The 20,582-nt window shown below is 34.4% G+C and overlaps 3 protein-coding genes across 5 annotated transcripts; 2 read left to right on the top strand and 1 right to left on the bottom strand.

Moving 5' to 3' along the window:
• Positions 1-257: 257 nt before the first annotated feature.
• Positions 258-3,928, top strand: LOC117929158 (protein EARLY RESPONSIVE TO DEHYDRATION 15-like). Of its 2 annotated transcripts, none has more exons than XM_034849380.1 (3): positions 258-276; positions 2,520-2,936; positions 3,463-3,928. In XM_034849380.1, exons 2-3 carry the CDS (start codon positions 2,582-2,584, stop codon positions 3,624-3,626), a joined length of 519 nt encoding a protein of 172 aa, XP_034705271.1. In that variant the 5' UTR covers positions 258-276; positions 2,520-2,581; the 3' UTR covers positions 3,627-3,928. The 2 variants fall into 2 exon arrangements, with proteins under 2 accessions (XP_034705271.1, XP_034705270.1); XM_034849379.1 differs by having other exon boundaries at positions 3,454-3,928.
• A 3,185-nt stretch (positions 3,929-7,113) lies between these two features.
• Positions 7,114-8,781, top strand: LOC117927879 (protein JINGUBANG). Its single transcript, XM_034847601.1, has one exon. It carries the CDS (start codon positions 7,205-7,207, stop codon positions 8,462-8,464), a length of 1,260 nt encoding a protein of 419 aa, XP_034703492.1. The 5' UTR covers positions 7,114-7,204; the 3' UTR covers positions 8,465-8,781.
• Positions 8,782-12,149: 3,368 nt separating this feature from the next.
• LOC117928789 (ubiquitin carboxyl-terminal hydrolase 24) lies at positions 12,150-19,181 on the bottom strand. 2 transcript variants are annotated; one of them, XM_034848803.1, is made up of 7 exons: positions 18,864-19,181; positions 16,845-17,534; positions 16,469-16,656; positions 15,616-15,863; positions 14,115-14,260; positions 13,406-13,585; positions 12,150-12,710 (listed from the first exon to the last, which is right to left on the bottom strand). In XM_034848803.1, the coding sequence occupies exons 1-7, from the start codon at positions 18,876-18,878 to the stop codon at positions 12,522-12,524; spliced, it is 1,656 nt and encodes a 551-aa protein (XP_034704694.1). In that variant the 5' UTR covers positions 18,879-19,181; the 3' UTR covers positions 12,150-12,521. The 2 variants fall into 2 exon arrangements, with proteins under 2 accessions (XP_034704694.1, XP_034704695.1); XM_034848804.1 differs by having other exon boundaries at positions 16,845-17,531.
• Between the last annotated feature and the right edge of the window lie 1,401 nt (positions 19,182-20,582).

Below are 20,582 nucleotides of genomic sequence, written 5' to 3'. Positions count from 1 at the left end.
AAATTTAACTTTTAAGAATTCAAAAGTATCATCTTCGTATAGGCTGTCGGATCAACGTCAATCCATCCCCACCGTCCATCGTGCTAGTCCAACCTCATCTTTCCATTTTCTGGACCCACACGGTTGTAGAACCGGTTACCGGCTGCCAACCGGTTTACATTCTTGTCCCGTTCTCCCAAGTCTCAGGTTCGGGACTCCGAACCAAATAGGCTCCGTCTATATCATCATCCTCTTCCATACAGCACCTCAGAGAGCTTCTCTAGCCGGAAAATCTCACAGACCAGACCGTAAGATAGCGTTCTGTTTTGTGAAACTACTTCTTGAAAGTGACTTTTGATTGCATTAATGATTTGTTTTGTAGATTTTTATCTGAGTGTTGTAAGATCTCAGCCCATCTGAGTCTCTGTTATTCATCATCTGTTTAGCATTTTGAAAGATTTGTTTAGATCAGAAATTATTCATCGTTTTGATTTTTTTTTCCTGGAAAATAGTTCAAAAATCTAATTGAACAGTGGTATTGATAATTTGAATGCTGCATTTGGTTGATTGTTGTGAAATCTGATGTGATCTTCAGTCTCTTTGGTTGATTGTCTGAGAGTGGTTTTTGTTGATTTTTTTGAAGCAAAAGTTAGATTTTGTTTTGAACTTTCAAATGCTAGCCAAAGACTTGGAGAATCATGATGATGAAATGATGATCATACAAAGAATATTCTAGTACTAGATATATACTGCTTCAATCGATGATGATGATGGCTTGAGGCTTAGATTTGGTGATTTTGTGATTAAACCCATGAAAATGAGGATATGTTGAGTTTGACTTTTCTATTTTATTGGTTTATGCTTTTTAGTTTGCTTGTGATTGCAATATGTAAAGAAAGGCATTTGTTTTTGCAACTTTCTTTTTTGCTTGGTTTAATTGATGGCATGATTTTTAGGGTTTTGAATTTGGGTGGGTTGTTCACTACCAGCAACACTCTGTAGTGGCTTATGAAGGATCTGATGGAAATATGAGCTTTGATAGAGCTGAATAGCAAGAAAGGATTTTTTATTCCAACCTAAGTAATCAGAATTGAAGCTTTCTTGAGCTGAATTGCTACCAATTTTTAGTCAATGGATACTTGTTGGACTGGATTTAAATGTTAAGGATTCCCAATCTCTGATATTTTACGTTGTTGAGGTTTTTTTTTCTTTTATGAGAAGGTTTTGTCAGCGAATTTTGTTGTTTGGCATGGTAAGTATTGTAGGGCAAAATACTGATTATTTACAGATGAATTTTAGCAATTCCTTCTTTTAATGGAATGAAATATCATGGCCTATGGGCTACAACACTGGGGCATGATACATCTTCCCAAGACATTACGGAATTTTGACAGAAAAGGGTAGCCAGATGACAAAAAAGATGGGAAGACATGAATGAACTGATTTGTTTTTTGACCATGGGATAATGCTTACAATCTGTTATAGTTGTGGTATTATGTGTAGGGTGAGCCAACCATTATGGTTGGAGTGACTGGCATTATAAACCTTATTATGTGATGTCAATTGATAAATTATGGCCTTTTTTAGGGGTATTCATTGTCTAAATATTTGTTTTTCCTTTTTCCGTAAATTTGTTTAGTCTTTTGTATTAGAGAATTAGATGTACCATTCTATACACTTTTTCCTCCTTGTTATAGTTAGTCTGCATGTGACGTTTGATACTGCATCATGTTTCTTATAAAAGTTGCGTAATGAGAAAGCCTGTTTTGCTCAACAATAAATGAGTGAATTTTGCCTCTGTTGAAATTACAATAGGCAAAAAAGGAAAATGAATTTCACACTTTAGAAAACCAATAAGATAGGGAATGAGCTGGAACAGTTATGCTTAATGTGATGGTGAATTTGAACAATTGCTAAAATTTAGTCTGTTACCATGCTAGCATTTCAGTTCCTCTCTATAACTAATTGTCCATACCTTGTTAAGCTTATTAGGAGCCAGAAAGTAAATGTCCATTCAACCTTAAGATAATATCATACTCTAATCTTGAATTCACCGATATTACTTGACAAGGGATTTTTGCCTTTACGTCTTGTATGTGTGTGTTTGTGTTGGGTGTCATTGGAATTGTGTTCTTCCCATTACTCGACATTTAGGCATTTGTGCTAGGATTAGGGTGTGTAATGTAACCTGGACATTTGACAAAAAAATTTTGCAAATGTTCCCATGTTCTATTTTTGTGTTCTTTTGAAGAGTATATGTTCTGATCCTTCTGGAGATGCTTTGAGATTTGTCTAAGATGTTATATGGAATGAATGGAACCAACATTAAAAACCATTCTATTTTTAATATGGAATGAATTATGGTTGTGATTAGAGTAGCATGTTAGGGAAGTGGAGTAGCATGTGGGTTATTCACTGATTGACCAGTTGTTATTACTGATCTATATCCTGCATGTTGAGTTAAATGATATTGATATAGTTTTCTTAACAAGCATTAAAACAAAAAGTGTGACTCATTTTAATTATGTTATCTTGCTTTTCAGACCAGACCACAAAACTAGGTTACTGTTGCAAAGAAGGATTAGTTGATTGACAAAGAGGGATGGCACTGGTATCAGGAGGAAGATCTACATTGAACCCTAATGCCCCTCTCTTCATTCCTGCTGCTTTCCGCCAAGTGGAGGATTTCTCACCTGAGTGGTGGAAACTGGTGAAGACTTCAACATGGTTTCGTGACTACTGGCTGAGCCAACATCAGGATGACGAGAATTTTGAAGTCAATGATGGTGCTGATGATGATGTTTTGAATTTACTGCCAGAGACATTTGACCTTGGCATTGATGAAGAATCCCTTGATTTGGAAGTTCAGATGGAGGAACTGATCCAGCTTTCTGAAACCAAAGAAGGAACTGAATCAGCCTCCACAGTTTCAAAAACTGGAAGGAAGCCCGTCAATGGTATAACATATATTTTCCTTTCTTCTGTTGAAAAATACCATTGAGTGTCCTATACATGTTCTTTTATCATGGTGGTGAAGATTTTATCAATCACATCTTTCTTTCCCCAGATTTTGCATGGTACAATGGCATCTTGTGTGCCAAACTGTATGGATTTGAGGTTTTATAGAATTTGAAAGAAAAAATGTACTTGCTAGGATCGAGCCATTACATAAAATAGAGCTGTCACTAGAATAGATGGCTAGAAGTGAAACAAAATTGTTTTATGGGATCTTTAGAATGATCCCCACAAACACTAGGAATTAGGCTCACCAAAACCCCAAATACACAGGGGAGTCCTGATGCCATGGCAGCATGGGATCACTGTAGACTTATTTAGAAGGTTAGGACACATGGGAAGATTCAATTATCATGGTGCAGCTTAATGCTTCTTGAATGAATACCTCATGACATCTTCGAGTGATGTGATGTGCAAGGAAACCACCATTCTCATCTCTATACTTAATTTTATTGTTAGTGCATGCAGGACTCAAACTGGAGACTGAAGCATTGATGAAGAACCTCAACTTGGGCAATTCTCCAAAGGGGAAAAGTCCCAAGACTCCAGTGGGGCCTGCAAAATACCACGAGAAGGCAGCACAGTGCATGAGCCCCAAATATGGCCCCCGACGCATTAACCAGCCTCGTTGAGAAGAGATTGTGAGAACTCGTCCATGACTGCCAGCTGCACTGACTAGAGAGAGTAGTGTAGTCTCCTATCTGAGCTGCTTCTGTATATAACAAGGATGCAGCTCTTTGTATCCCTAGTTGTTTGTGATCATGTTTATCCTTCCGGGTGGTCGAAACTTCACTAGAACTGTGTAAATCAAGAAATCAAGGTGTTTAAAGTTTGCAGGTTTGATGTTGTTTTCGAAAGTTGAGAGACTCTGTTATAGTAAGAACTATTTAGTATATAATAACAAAACATCATATGCAGGGGCTCTTATAGATTCTACTGAGTACCACACTTGAATGAGCTTAAGGCTTGATTTGGAAAATCAATTAAGCCTATAAGTAGGGATTGGATGCCACCATTCTTGTCATTGCAACCCAGAATGACTAGGCTCGGTTGATCTTGGTAAGAGGTTCTTGGAAAGTTTGGAAATAAAAAATTAGAAGAACGAAGGATATATGTATATATAGCCTTACCATTGGGGCAAACAAGAAATCTTAGCCCTATGGTTCTTATCCTAAGGAGGTCATCCTCCATTAGTAGGTTTTTTCAGAGATCTCCATTTAATTCTGAAGTGGATGTGGATGGTAAGCAAACCTATATTTTTTGGTTTTAACAGCACTCTCTACAAGGGTTGCTTCTATCTATTATTATCTAAAAATAATCGAAATAATCAAATAACCTCATACCTAGGGAATTATGAACTTATATAAGATCTCTTTTATGATCAAACAATTCCATCCAATTGAGTATGATTATATGTATGATAACATCTACTATACTAGGAATATTGATGAACCCAATTATTTTAATTGCACAAATTTTGAGGGAAAATAGAAAGAAAAAGTAAATGAAGAATATTAATATACTTGATTATTGCAATGGCTCGGATTTTGAGAGAAGATAAAAGAAAACAAATAAAGAGAAAAAGTAAACAAAAAAAAGACATGATGGTAAATAGAAAACAAAACATATTCAAACAAATTAAGTTAAAATAAATTAATTAATTAAATAAATAATTAAGAAATTCTAAATCTCCAATTAATAGCTACAAAACATTTGAATATTGATAATTGAAAATGTAAGGTGAAATTAATTCGTTTGATATATATCGAATCCATATTGTTTACATGATATCATGTAACTGGTTCTAGTTTTTTATATTAAATCAAATATTATAGTTAGGCGTATAAATTAAATTTTTATTTTAGAATAAAAAAATAAAAGAATATTCTTTAATTTTTTTATTCTTTAATAATAGTTGGAACGGGAACACTCAATCCAATGTATAATCCCCAAATAAAAATAAAATAAAATAAAACCTTAAAAATTTTCAAAGCATATATACCCATTAGTCAATATAATGTATCTCATAAAATAATAGCAAAAAGTTTTGCTATTGCTATGATGATTAAGTTCCAAGAAATTGCAATTATTTGTTTTTTATTGGAAGTGCCATATTTCCATGCAACTTCCCTTCCCAAAATTGATTAAAAATTATTTTCATCCATGTGACAACTTCCCTTGGGCCCATCATGTTTTCTCTTATTATATTTCAAAAATGAAATGTTAGTGACCGACCACTTTCAAGAAAAATACTAAATAATTGAAACCCTCAAAAAAATAATTTATAAATCAAGTTATTTTTAGGAGGATATTATTAAAGGGTTATTTGACTAATACGGTCATTCAAAACCCGATTTTGGAAATCTAACTCTTCATCTTTTTTTATCTCAATTTGACAAAAAGTCCCTTATTTTTTTTTCTTATAAAAATAACTCTTATTTTTAAAACACATATAAATACTTGAAATAGTCGATAAAATTTATATTAAAAATGGGTTACATTTTAAACAAAAATATAGAAATTATTAAATTCACAAATATAAAAATTATTTCATTCCTTCTAATCAATTAATTTATTATTAAATTATAAAAGCTAATTTCCACAACTACATATATTGAAAATTACTTTATATCCATTTTAGACCAATTTTTGTATTTCATTTTGGAAAGGTACGGGAATTATTCTCAATGGAGGATTAAAATAATTCATATATATATATATATATATATATATATATATATATATATATAATTAAAATGGCATATTATTCTCAATGAAGAATATCATCAATTTATGAGAATTATTCTCAATGGAGGATTAAAATAATTATTCTCAATTTTAACACTTGATGGGGTGTTAAAATTTTTCATGAATATATTTTTTGTTTTCTATTTTTTTTAAATATAAAATAATATTAATTAATATTTAAAACATGAAAAAATTTAGAGGTTTATTGTAAAAAGAAAATGCATGGTTTTTTCAAAATTGTTTAAATATTACCTCATTTAGATAGTAATACCTTCGATAAATTCTTTTTAATACTCACTTTTTTCCTTTTTATCCTTCTATTTTCTTCCCTCTTTTTTCTATTATCTCTTGTCATCTCTACAAATATGACAACATCAATTAATGGAGTTTTGTTTGTATTCCTAGGTTAAATATACACATCAACCATTAAAAAAAGAAAAAATATAGATATGAAAAATATCATATTACATTCGTCTTGGACTTCCTCTTTTTTTTTTTTCCATTTGATGACTACCCTTTTGCTTTATTTCTTTTTTTCTTTTTTGACATTTTATTTTAAATTTTGAAAGAAAACATGGAAGAAAAATGAGATGAAGAATTATTATAAAAATGAAGAGGAAAAGAAGGAAATTAGGAGGAGGAGGATGAAAAAGAATGGCTATATAGTTTTTTTATACCTTTTATAAGGTTTTTGTTTAAAGAAAATAGGTTAGTAAATTTAGTTTAAAAGGAATACAAATAGAACTACTATAATTGTGGAAAAAAATAAATAAAAATATATGTATTTAGATTATATTTGATTGTCGAGAAATGTTAACAAAAGAAAAAAAAAATATTAGTAAAAATAATTTTTTTTCTTCATCATGAAAAATACAAAAAATAAATCAAATATAATTAAAATTAAATAAAAAGTATACATTTTATAATTATTTAATATTTATATAATAAAGAAAAATTAGTGAAACGAGTTTAAAATCTACTTTTTATTTTTTTTTTCTATTTTTTCTTTTTTTTTCTTTATTTTCTTTTCGTCGTTGTTTTGCTAAAATTTTATAAGAATCAAGCATTGTCTTATTGTTTGAAAAAGACAAAAGAAAAAAATTTATTTTTCCATATAGGATTGTCATGTAAGCCACGAGGGAGCAATCCCATAAGTCATCGAGTCCATGGCCAGGAAACCAGAATGAGAGAAACTGCAGAACAGCTCAAAATTTTCCATTAACAATACAAAAAGAAGCTCCATTGTGGACCCATCACCCACCTACTTTTCATAAGCAAACCACCCTTTTTCAAAGTAGCCGTTACACTTCCCCCCTCTCTCCGTCTCTCTCTCTCTCTCTCCCTTTCTTTCTCTCTCTCTTTCTCAAGTCTCAACCAACGTTTAAAAAGTATACCCAGTTCACCTTTCTCACAAACAACCCGTGTCCTCCTCCGCTCCTCTCTCTCTCTCTCTCTCTCTCATATGCTAATGCTCTTCTTTTACTTCCTTCCTATTCAGAACAATACCCTTTTGGTCTCTTCAATGAATTCTTCTAAAACCACATCCTCAACTCCATTGCTGTCGGCAGCAACAAGCAGCAGCAGCAGCAGTGATGGTGATGATGACAGTCCAGTGGAGCGGTATGGGCTAGAAGATGTTGAGTATCAGCTTTCGAGCGTGCCCGTTTGTGGGTTGCCGTCGTACAAATCATTGGCTGTACTTTCAGGCCATGTTGGATCTGTTTCCTGCTTGGCCTTATGTGGGGAGTTCATACTCAGCGCTTCACAAGGGAAAGACATTATAGTGTGGCAGCAGCCTGATCTGAGGCAATTCACCAAGTTTGGACAAGGTGACGGGTCGGTGAAGGCGCTTGTGACTGTGGGGCACAAGGTGTTTACTGCTCATCAGGATAGTCGAATTAGAGTGTGGAAGGTGTCAAGAAGATCTGAAAATGTGTTCAGGCTTGTGGACACTCTCCCCACTACTAAGGACTATTTGGGGAAGTTCATGAAGCAAAGCAATTATGTACAAACTAGAAGGCATCACAAGCGTTTGTGGATTGAGCATGCTGATAGTATCTCCTGTTTGACAATTTGTAATGGGTTGATTTACTCAGGCTCTTGGGATAAGACTCTCAAGGTCTGGAGGATAGCAGATTTGAAGTGCTTGGAGTCCATAAAGGCTCATGATGATGCCATAAATGGGCTGGTTTCTTGTAAGGGGTTAGTCTATTCAGCATCAGCAGATGGGAAGATTAAGGCTTGGGGGAAGGAGGGAGATAACTCACATTCACTGAAGGGGATCTTGGAGGGCAACAAGGATGTTTCCTTGAATTCAGTGGTGGTTTCAGAGGATGGGAGGGTGGTTTATGGAGGGGGGTCTGATGGGTATGTGATGGAGTGGGAGGGGAGCCTTAAGCTTGATAGTTGGAAGCTGGTTTGTAAGGTTAAGGCACATGAAATGGCTGTTTTGTGTATGTGCCTAATGGAGGAGTTTTTATGCACTGGTTCAGCCGATAAAAGTATTGGTATATGGAGAAGAGAGGCTGATGGAGGGCTCTGCAGGGTTGGGATTGTGAGGGGCCATGAAGGGCCAGTCAAGTGCCTGCAAGCATCACCTCATTGTGTTGGTGGTGGGTTCTTGCTCTACAGTGGAAGCCTTGACAGAAGCCTAAGAGTTTGGTGGGTTCCCAAGGACTCTGCCAAAACAGAGGAAAAGAATCATCCTACCATCCAATACTAGGAACATTTTTCAGGTTTGTGAGAGTGATGAAGCACTGATTCCTTTTTTCTGCAGTGCTTCAAAAATCAGTGTCAGGTCCTGTCTATAGTCATAGAGAAGTTCACAAAGATTTGAGTATGGAAGAGAAGAGGCAAAAATTTGAAGCCTCCCTTCAATGTCTTCAAGTTTGGTTTCTGGGTTTGAGTTCTTACAGTGTAGTAGCTTCTAGGACTTGAAAAATGATAAGGGTTTGTGTGAGATCATAGGCATAATAGAAGGAACATGATAGAGTGGTGTGTCTTTTTCACTTCAATACATTTTTTTCTTCTTTTTTTTTTTTTTTTGTTCATTTTTGTGAATTGTAACTAGATTTTTGAAGGGATTCAATTCAATGGAAATAATCAAATAATTCTTGTTACAGCTCTATCTTGTAATTCAGTAAATGTTCATCAATTTTTCTATTCAGAATCCTATGTTTGCTTGAGACAAACTGCAGCCAAACCATATGAGATCCATAGGACAAATATCCATACAACATGGCATTGCTATCCCCCCACCACCCACCAACTGCAGGTGACAAGACAAAGATGATGAAATTAAGGGAAATGTCACCTACTGCAAGAAAAATACATGAACAGACCAAGAACAAACGGTTGGCTTGATGTTCAATTAAGGAATCTTTCCATAAAATATATGGCGGGTTCTCGGTGTTTTCTTCGTTGATCAATGTATTCTTCTCCTTTCATTGCTAGGTAGTTGTGGAATATTTCTTTTACTCATTTGTAAGGAAGCCAAAAGTCCATGCCAAGCAACGGTAACAGGCCCTTTATTAATGTCTCTATCTACAGTTTTTAAGTCATAGCATCTACTGCACGCTGGTCACATAAAGAAATGATGATCCAAACATCAAAATCATTCTCTACTTTATCCCTTTCTTGGTATCCATTTGTCGGTTGATCCTATTTAGCTGCATGGAGATGATTGAAGATATACTTCTATTCTTCTCTGGTCATCTCTGTTTTATTCTATCCTATGGCTCTTTGCAGCACAAAAATTATACTACCCTACAGCTTTGTGGGGCAAAACTTTCAGGATATAGACTAATTCATACCATGTTGAGGCACAAGAACACTGAATTTTCCATGCAAACAAACTGAGAAAGCTCATGGAAAGGATTGGTGTTTGATGGTGGGTCACATGGGAGCTCTAGGTACTAGATTAATTAAGGGCGGCAGATGGATGAGAATATTCAGATTTTTTCATTATTTGGGTAGCTAGCTATTAACCAAACCACACAATCACTGAGTAGAAATAAAGAAAAAACAAGAGATTTTAATGTGGCTCACAATCAACGTAATCCCTATGTCCATGAAATGCACCAACACTCACAAATTCACTAATCGAAAGAAAAAAAAGACTCACAATGATGAAGATTCTCCCTCTCTTCTCAATTATGGTGGTACTCTAATTTTTTTTGTTTGAACACAAAACCCTAAATTATAAAAGGGTAAAAAAAAATACAATAAGGATAAATACATCATTCAAAAAAAATTAAAAAATAAAATAAAATAATGCAGGGGGCACCCTCCTTAAATCCTGGTGAGTTGACCGGCCCAATATAGCACAACAAAACTAATTCAGGTGTCACGATCTAAAATTAATAACTTGGACACTTAGTGCAGAACTAGGACCAGGGAATCAAAAAAAAAAACTTCAACTCATCCTAAAGCAACAGTTTGGCCTGCTGAACTGGTATGCAGGGAACCAACAACTTTCCCAGTTTAAAAACATTTCTTTATCTTTCTTTCCAGCCAAACATCAACCCCAAAAAGACGTAAAGAATGGTTCTTTAATTCACATTAAAGGAAACCAGCTACCAACTCAAAGCAACAGCATATAATAGATGCTTATTACCCAAACCACTATTCAAAAATAGTTTATAATCTTGTCTGTTTTGTGTTAAGAAAAACATGTATCTTCTTCTCTATTATGTTACTCCTAACAAAAATGATATCGCCCACCCTCTAAATTGGACCACTCTCAGCTTTTTCACCTTGAAAACACCTTAAAAAAAGGGGGAGGAAGCAGGCATATCAAGCAAGAAAAACAAAGCTTTAAAGGGATGCAGCCAGCCCACACCCTCTTTCGGAGTAGTTTGCTTTGAACTTTGAGGGACCACCCGAAAGATTGAAGCAACCAGGCTGATCCCTTTTGGAAAAGAAGTATTTTTCTACACCTTGATGATTGAAGTGGGCAGTGAACAAACTGCTTTCTTTAAGAATTTTCAGGGGCAGTTTCCTTGGGATTAATTCATATTTATTTAACTCGTGTAAAACGCCTGGATAGTGGGAAACAGAGACGGAAAAAGAGAGGGGGATTAAGAGAAATGAGTGAGGAATGAGATGGGTTTATAAACTGTAGTTTCGAAAAAGGTAAAGGTGTTTATGGCGTGGATTGTCAAGATTGGTTAAGGGGAGTTTATGGCCTGGAAAAAATACTTAAATATGGAAGAGGTGGGAAGAGATGCAGATAAAGAAAGACACCAGACCTACCCTTTTGACCTCTAATAATTTTTTTGCATGAGAAGAAAGCTTTAGTTGATAAAATACTTAGAATCAATGTTCCTCCATGATGATATCAAGGGATCTTTGTAGAAAATGGTGTTCCCAACGAAGAGTATATATTGAACTCTACTTCCACTGTTGTTTGGTACGCTAGATTAACAATGGGAAAGGAAGTAAATTACATTATTCAGTGAAAAAAAATATATAAAATATCTAATAATTCCGCTTTCTTTCACATAGATATTGTACATCCAATAATTCCTTACAACTTTAAAAGGTATTTCTACACACTCAAAAGAAGTTCATCACATGTATAATGCAATAAATTTTTTCTCATATCCGATATAAGATATCATAATCATCCATCGTGCTGACATGATATCCTTATTACATCTTATGAGATTTGTAGTGTTAAGGTTGAAGTCATTCTACGTCGAAAGAAAGACAAAAAAGAGGGAGTTTTCTTATACTATAAAAGGAAACCTTCATTCATATACCATTCATCTCAAAAAAAAAAAATCATCATTTTGTAAGTTTTTATGTTCTCTCCTCCTAATTAAGAAATGTTGTAATTTTGTCTTCATAGTGGATTTTTTTTTTATCTTACCGTTAGAAGTTTCCCTTATAAGAAGGTTTTATCATGTAAATACTTTTACCCATTGTTTTATCTATTTTATTTTATCTATTACTTTATTTTCTTTTTATTATTTTATTTTCAAATTATCGTTTCACACTAAGGTCGGGAATCAAAAAAAGGAAAAAATTTCCTTACACCATATATAAATAATTTTAAAATACTTTCAAAACTAATTCCAATCTCTTTTATATATACCTATTTTTTAAAATTATATAATAATACTATGTTTGTTCTACATGAATAATTTTATTTTTGGTAAATACTTGTTATAAAAATAGTTTAAAAACATTTGGAAACTTAGCAAATCCGAAGGGGAAAGAAAAGTTATGGCGTCTTCAAACCTATGTATGAATGTGAGGTATGAATGCAAATATAAACTCTTACAACAAAATTAAAACCATAAATTACCATCCATCCCAGTGTGTCCAGGTTTTAGAAGGAAAATGCACTTTCACCAGGCCTTCCTTGATGGATGAAACAAGAATGCAACAGTAATCCTTTAAAGAACAAAAGGGAATGACATAACATGAAACAACATCTTAATTAGGTTATAAAGAATAACAAGAACTTCAATACATTTTCACATCCTCATCCAAAAATTTTCATAACAGCTGCTTCCTTGGTAGAAAGCTAGAAGAATAACTAAAGTCTACAACCACACCTATCTTAGCACCCTCGCTGGAAAAATATTAAAGCATTTTCACAGGTTTCACCATACGAGGGCTTCGACCGACCCATGGACTCACGACTGTCCTGGACCTGGACTAGCTGATAAGTGATAATCAAGTCAAATCATTTCCATAATTTACTTGGCAGTGACAAACTTCTCTTTTTGTACAGGGGGGTTATTGAGGGCAAAACTCATTAGTTATATTCTCTATACTTGCTTGTAGAAGAGGACATAAGGGTGCTCATGCAACACCTTGCTTGTGCTAACGACATTGACAGCTGAATCATCAAACCTTAGCCAGTGCCCACCATGGTGACGAGCATCAGTGGTATAATGCCCCTTCGAAGGATCTCTCCCATGGTGAGTAATTGTGGCAACGAGTTCATACTTTCGGCCCTGCAAGAGAAAAGAAAAAGTGTTAAGACACCAGTTTACATCCATGTATTTTCCAAGCTTGGGGGTCAGCTGAAATAGAGCTCCAATATTCCCAGATTTTGTGGATACAACAAAAATAAAGCAATCCCTATGCTTTTTAGGTTCACAAGAATAAGTAAAGCTTCATACTCCTATTTCATCATCATATCAGTAAAGCCAGTTTTTCTTTTTCATACATAAATGTCTTTCATGCCAAATATCATCGGCATTCAACGTTTGCCCTTCCCATTGTGAAGAAATACATAATTTCTCAAAAAATTATATTATGGTGTTGTTAACCATAAAGATAACAGGATAACACCCTCAAAATGGCAACGCCCATTAATAGCAGCTGCTGTTTTTGAGGCTTTCTGTTCCTCTATTTTGTAAGAAAATCCCATTGTATGCAACACATTAGTAATCAATGACAATCTGCCTATGCTGGTTATCATAAAGATGAATGTAATGAATTAACACTTTTCTGGTAGCCAGAGCCAAATAATTCATAGGATGTTGCTCATAAAGTGTGAAAAACATCTTGAAGAAGTAAATATGTTAATTTTAGGAAATGACAATGTAGAAGGCAAAAACAGATTGTGATATTTATCATTAGAGACAAGTTCACAACTGATTATCAAGAAATAGTAACTGGAGTCGAGGATGTATGGAAAAATGACCTCAGTAGTTGGAGAGACAAGCAATTCACGGCCCAAGACCAATTCAAGAGGAAAGGTCACAGGCTTATGCAACTTGGTACTGCCTTGATTTTCATCATAATAAAATCGCATCAGGTGCAATATCATTATCTCGGAAAGTTTCTGAATCTTTACAGATTTGCTGGCAGTCACAAGCCCAGCCTGAAAAAACATCAGCAAACATTAATATTTTAATCAGCAGGAAGTAAGAAGCAATTCATCCTTAGTCCACAGAAAGAGATTACATCAATAGTGGTCATAACACCAAGGCAGTTGTTGATGTTGCATACCATATTTTTTTATTTGTTTCCAATTGGAAAAATATTTATCAGGAACTAAAGCTGGAGAACCCCATTCCCACCCCAACCCTCCCATACAAGAAGAATTTTGTTAGCCTTACAGAGAGAGACTTTTTTTTATAGGTATTTTCCCCCCTTTTTTGTCTTCATTGGGAGTTAAACTTGCAACCTTCCACACACCTACGCCAACCCTTTACCACTTGAGCTAGGCCTCAAGGCACACATGCCTGCACACACACACACACACTTGGGTTTCACCAAACTACTTGCCCATCAAGAGAACCGAGGAAACTAGCATGTAAGATATTCTCTCTACAAAGATAATTGATGTTTCATATGATCATGGCAGATAAAAAGAATGCATCAGAAATATAAAAATAAAAAATAATTACCTTGCCAGTTCCTGATGTTCGGTAACCCTCAAGAGTCTCCGGCGCAGAAAACAAGCGAAGTGCATCCTCAATAGTATAGATAGCCTCAGGAAGAATATCAAGGTGGAGCAGGAGAAATGGCTGAACAGTAGCAGAAGCTTTGTTTCCTGCTCCCCATATCAACACAAAACTAGATATCATTAAACTGGAGAAATCCACAATCAAGACAAAGGATGCTCAAGCACATAAACTCATCCACAAAAAAAACTAATACATTTAGCTGGGTTCAGAATGCCTTTTAAAGTTTCAAAAATATTTTCAAACTTAGATATTTTAAGATACTACTAGTTAGCTGGTCATTAAAGCTGAGATTTTAGCCGGTTTAAAAGGTCTGATGGAGGTGACATCCTAAAGGGCATCAATTCTATGAAAGGAATAAGGCAATTGCTAAATCTTATGTTTCAGGATGCAAGAGAGAACCTTGGAGATTGGATGGTTGGGTTCATAAATCATTGATCTTTCAAGATGTTTGGATTGTTTTTTTCCTTTTTTTCCCCTCTTTTTAAAATTTTTATGGACATGCTTGGATTGCCCTTTCCCTCAGATGACAAGAGAGGCCAACCAGGTTGCAGACCATATGGCTGAACTTCAAGCTCTGTCCCAGGAATTATATTGTTGGGTATTGCCTCAAGTTTGTTGTTGTTGGTTTCTTTTTTTTCTTTTTTTTTATTTCACCAAGCATGTGTGTACCATTGTGGGCGTTTTTTGAGGTTTCTTACTCCTTTACAGTCTATGTATTAAGCTTGGCTTGAAGGATAGCCCATCGTTCCAGCACTTTTTCAACATCAATGAAGTTTATACTTATAGGGGGGAGGAAAGGAAAAGGGTTCCCAAGGGGTACAAGAATACTTCATAGGACACACTAGGCGTGGAGTAGAATTCTTGCAGCAAATTATCTAGAAGCATGAGAGAGCAGGATTATCTGATCAAAACTAAATTAATTAATTAAAAGTAGAATTCTTGCAGCAATACGTTTCTTTTTCTTTTTCTTTTCTCAAATCAAATTCTATATCCACATGACATTTCCTTGGTGCAAGCTCCAAGTAAACAGATTGTTAGTTATGCCCTCAAGAAGCATTATCAAGCTTAGAGCAACATAACTAGCAAACCAAATTCCAGATTCTGTTTGCAGGTGAACTTGTTAGAATCATGGCCACTTCCTAATATGGCAACATATATTCTAAGCAGATGTTCCAGATAATTTACACAAAAAGACATTATGAAATAACATTAACATTGATATAATTAAATTAATAAAAAAAATGATCATGAAAACAGAACAACTCAACATGATCTCCATGAAAACCCATTTTTCTTGTATATACTGTTGAGAGAAGCAAACAACTTGAAACCCAAGATGCATCAAGCATCCAAGGGTTACAACACATACAACACTCACAGCCAGAAAGAAAAAGGACAAAACCCCTCCAGTGCAACAAAGTTGGATCAATTATTGGCTTACCTCTTGCCTTCACAACACTTCTCAATTGTCCTCCAAAAATTTTACTTAGTTCTGAAGGAACAAAACTCTGTGTTCTTGTCACTGCAGATTTGTTCTTTGGGCCAACTGTCTCCCATTCATCATCTTCTGCAGAAGAAACTAGTGATGATTTCCCCCCATTTAAATTTGAAAAGAACCCTTCAAGTTTAAGTAATTCATCGTGCATTTGATCCATAACAAAGCTTAAAAACTCCTGAGCATCTTCCTGCCTGAAAAGGTTGAGAATGTTTACAATGCAAATTCCAATACAACCACAATCATTTTTTAGATGTTTTGAATGATAATAAGGATATTTTGTTGCCTAATAAACAAAAACTTCTCAAAAATTTTACTTTATGATGACCTATCCAGGTCAACAGTGTTTACTCCTTCCATGGACTCATATTAGTTACCACCAACTAGAGTAAAGGACAAAGGAAAAAGAGAGCAACCATTTCTTAAGTATGTACTAGGAGCATAACTTACCTTTTCTTTCTTGGGTGCAGTAAAATTTATCCAAAAGAAGGCAAAATCAGAGTACACAAGAAGTCTAACAATAGGTAGAACATGTTACTAATCCATACCTCAAAGTGAGAGAACTTGGAAAAGAAACAAAATAAAATGGCAGTAATGGACTTGAAGAATGATGAATAGATAAAAGGTTCTCAAGATAAGAATAAAATTCATATTTATACAAGGAACAATTTTATTCACTGTCTTCAACCACATAAAATTAAAAAGTGCATGAAAAAACAAAAGGCATAAGCTGAAGTACTCACAAAGGCCAGGGTCTAAACATTAAGTAGAAAAGGAAAAAGTGTGTTTGAACACAAACCTTGGCCTGCCTGATATCTTATTTGGCACATCTGGGGTAAAATTTTTAAGAACACCTTCGAACATAGCAGGGCTGAAAGGCCTTCCAGTCTCAACGCCATTCAAATCCTTCTTCTTTAAACTCAAATCAGTGGGCATGTCAAATTCAGAGACAAACTCTGCAAATGCAGTTAATGTCGGATAGCCAACCTATAAACCAAAGTTCAAAATGAGAAAATTATTAATGAGTACCTTCAAATAAATATTATCAAGGAAAAACCAACAAAACCTTCAAATAAGAATTGGTCTCTGCTATAATTTATTAATACCATAAGTATCAATACAACGACATAAACATACACAAGGAAGCAATATATGAACGTATCAAAAGAACAAACCTTGGGGATGTCGCGAATCCTTAGTTCCTGCAATAGCTGAATAAAAGGAGTACATGATAAAAGTGCCTGTAAAGTTGCATTGAGAAAGCATAAGTTTCCCGAGTTAATTAAACCCCGAGGCAGTAAGTTTTTAACAGCTGGAGCAGGTCCATTAGGTGCCTTCAAGATCTCCTTTTTGAGAGGCACAAATGTTGATGAATCATCAATAGTCCCATTCAGATCTCTTTCCTTTGAGCATCCTTCCTCAACAACATGCGATTCCAGACTCTGAAATTGATTCAGATGTTCTTTATTCTGGGATAGACACAAAGAATCTAAGTTGAACCCAGATGGGTTCAGTTCATTCACAACACCATTACCGAGTGGAGAGCTGTGTGTAAAATCGTGAACTCCACCATTTTCTTTAGGAGTTCCAGCGGCTTCTGAAGAGAGTTTATTTACTCCATCTACACTTTTGGTTTCGTCATCCTTCTTAAGCAAATTTGAGGAACAGAAATCTATTGGCCCTTTTGAAGAATCAGCCTGTCTGCACAATTCATTGCCAACACTAGCCAAAGCTCTACCAGTCACAAAATCAACTGAACCAAATTGCAACTCTTTCTTTGCTGCAGGCTTTTCAGCATTCCCAGATGGCAGCCTTAGCAATGACCTGGTTTCATCTTCAGTAAATGAACCAAACAGTAGTAACTGCTACAAAGAAAAAGGCAACAAGATTCAATAGTGCATTTATGAAGAGGCGGAGAAGATATATAAGGCCTTGATCATCATAAGAAAAAAGTGTAAAGCAAAAGTTTGAAACAAAGTAATTCTAATACTATTACTGCAACGACAGGGACAAATCAATGGAACAGGGGTTCTTAATGCAGATTCGGTTTATACAATGATCTGTCGGTTTATACGATTTTTTATCCCATGATATTAGATTCAATTAAATTCCTGTGTACACAAATTATTTGGCAGGATTAACAAATAGATACAAACTGGTTCTTGTCTGCAATGGTATATTTACATAGTGAAAGCCCTTGGAATGTAACAAAAGAACAATGTTTTAGGCACACCCACAACTTACACCTTTTAAGGGATTGGCAATGAGCATCAGATCCCAATTTCCCAAACCCCAAATCAACATTCCCACTTCTACTAGTGTCTCCTGGATTTGTGTGCAAAGAAAATAGAAATGGCGAGCATGTCCAAAAGTTCCCATACCCATTCTTGCAATTCTTGACATGTCAAAGATGCTTGAATGGGAGTAGTGAGTTAGTTCCTGGGCATTATATTCACATTAATAAGGCACTCATTCCAGACTTCCTTGCCCTGTTACATAATAGGGACTAAGAGCTGATACATATCAACTCCAGCACCTTAACCAGGTCCAAATGCAAGGCCCTGCTCCACAAAAGTTGGATAGAAATATTACAGGCTCCACAATTTATGAAGTGTATCACATGCAAAAGGGGTGAAGATACGAGTATTCCCAAACTCCACCACCCAGCACCAAAAGTTAAACGAACTTATCAAACTAGTCTATTATCCTCTAGATATTGAAATTCAGTTTGTATCCAGTATGCATGAATGCTATAATTACAGGTTAATTATAGCATTAGATGACCCTCTGAATGTAAACAAACAATCTCATTAAAGGCATTAACCCACAATCACTAGACCCATCAGCTTCTAATCCAATCTTCCTGCCATTAAACTTCACAATAGCAATCACACAAATAGTCAAAATCATCAAGAACTAAAAACGCCCAAAAGTTTTTAACTCATCCATGAATGAATCCAAAATTAAAAACTGCAAACTCCCTATTACTTCTTCAATCAAAGTTCAAAGTACGATGATAATTCCAACCACCAATCAACCAAATCTCTCTCATATAATCAAAATCCTCAAAATTCATATCCCAATCGTTCCTCCAATTAAACCCCATAATACGAGTCACCCAACACCCAGTGAATAACACAGAACCCAAAAAAGTTACTAATTTTTCAATACATAATTAAAACTGCAGCACCCACCTTAGAATCACTCATTTTGTGCAAGAGAATCGAATATTCAAACGCGAAACCCTCGATCCGAATGTAGATATATGGGGATATAATCGTATAGATGAGTCAAAAACTAGGGTTTGTGGCCTAGTTGGATATAGAACATGAGAGAGCGAGAGGTCGATTGAAGACATGAAAAGATGAGAAACGGCGCAGAAAGAGTGAATATAATGAGACTGGAGATGAAGAATTGAGGGAAAATTGGGAGAAAACAGTAGAGTAGAGGAATTTGTGAGCGGATAGGAGCATAGACTGTAGAGAGAGCAACTAAGTTTGAGTTGGGTTAGGTTAGGGTTAGGGATCTTTCCATCTTTCTATATATATTATCATATTTAATAAGTCTTTTTTTAGAAATTAAATTAGAAGTCAAAATAATAAATATTTAAAAAAAAAATCAGCAAAAAACTTCAGATGAAAGAATTATTTTTTATTAAGTGGTGTTTATTTAATTAAAAATAAAAGAAATTTTTGTGATTTTAAATTTATGATCAGAGGTGGTTCGATGATTTTTAAAGACCCAAACAGATCGTGGGCCGGGCTGATCTGGGCCATGCCAACCAGGACACGAGGCCCATTTAGGCTGGGTCGAGGCAACCTGTCATCTATCTTTTTTTCTTTTTTTAATTTTATTTTTTTTATAAATAAGTACAAAAATTTATGGATGTCACCATTTTATATATTAAATATTTCCAATATTTATTAAAAATATTTAATATAACCATTGATTATAACCCTACAAATTAAACCAAGGTAGTTAAAAATCCATAATTTTGTAATTCTCTCTTTTTTTTTTCCTTTTTTTTTTTAATATGTTACTAACACAACTATAATATATCAAACCTCGTCAATTCAAACAATTTTCCTTCGAAGTTTTATATTAAAAGTATAATAGTGGTAGAATGTTATAAAAACTTTAATCCACATTATTGGACACTAATTGATTTTTAAATGAGATGATCAAAGTTTAATTCAAGAATTGTTATTAGAGTCAGATCATAGGTTTACTCAATGGAAACATCACGTTAAGGCGAGAGATTACCGGGAGTGTAATAATAACTATCCAAGAAATAAGAAATCAACAACCAGTAGATAAAGGCAATTATGAATGTATATAGTTCAATATATTCAAGAATCATGCAAATTTTCCTTACAAATTACAAATCAAATGATGTTATATTAATTATTAAGTAAAACACGTAAGCTTAAAAAAAGTATGGAGATCAATCTTCAACAAATAAGCTCAAGTAATAAATTAATAGATTTATTGACAAAAGCTATATTTATTATAGCATTTAAAAAGCTCATACATAATAGTGGAACGTGAGGATTTAAGGAACTTCAAACCATAAATATGCTTACACATGGGGGAGCAAATTAATAAGAATTTAATGCATTGTACTTTTCCTTTTTTTTTTTTCTTTTGTCCAAATCATTGGTTTTTACGGATAAAGTTTTTATCAAGATAGTTGTAACCAATATTGTCATAACTGAAGTGATGATTGAACCGAAAAAATTATCGGTTCACAGTTCATTGGTCACACCGTGGTCAAACTGATAACGTCATAAATAATAATTTATATATTACATAAGATTTTAAATAATTATAAGAAATTAAAATTATATATAATTAAAAATTTTAATAATATTTTATTTTTATATTTGACATACCAAATTAAACGATGAAGAGAA

Source organism: Vitis riparia, chromosome 13 (genome assembly GCF_004353265.1).
Source record: "Vitis riparia cultivar Riparia Gloire de Montpellier isolate 1030 chromosome 13, EGFV_Vit.rip_1.0, whole genome shotgun sequence".
NCBI lineage: Eukaryota > Viridiplantae > Streptophyta > Magnoliopsida > Vitales > Vitaceae > Vitis > Vitis riparia.
The sequence above is the reverse complement of the archived record's forward strand: the minus strand, read 5'-3'. Positions and strand labels throughout refer to the sequence as shown.

Coding starts and splice junctions, on each gene's coding strand:
- LOC117927879 (XM_034847601.1), top strand. CDS start 7,205: ATGCTAATGCTCTTCTTTTACTTCCTTCCTATTCAGAACAATACCCTT.
- LOC117929158 (XM_034849379.1), top strand. CDS start 2,582: ATGGCACTGGTATCAGGAGGAAGATCTACATTGAACCCTAATGCCCCT. Junction 2,937..3,453: donor TGGAAGGAAGCCCGTCAATG/GTATAACATATA, acceptor TTTTATTGTTAG/TGCATGCAGGACTCAAACTG.
- LOC117928789 (XM_034848803.1), bottom strand. Junction 16,657..16,844: donor GGATTCGCGACATCCCCAAG/GTTTGTTCTTTT, acceptor TTTGGTTTATAG/GTTGGCTATCCGACATTAAC. Junction 13,586..14,114: donor GAACATCAGGAACTGGCAAG/GTAATTATTTTT, acceptor ATGTTTTTTCAG/GCTGGGCTTGTGACTGCCAG.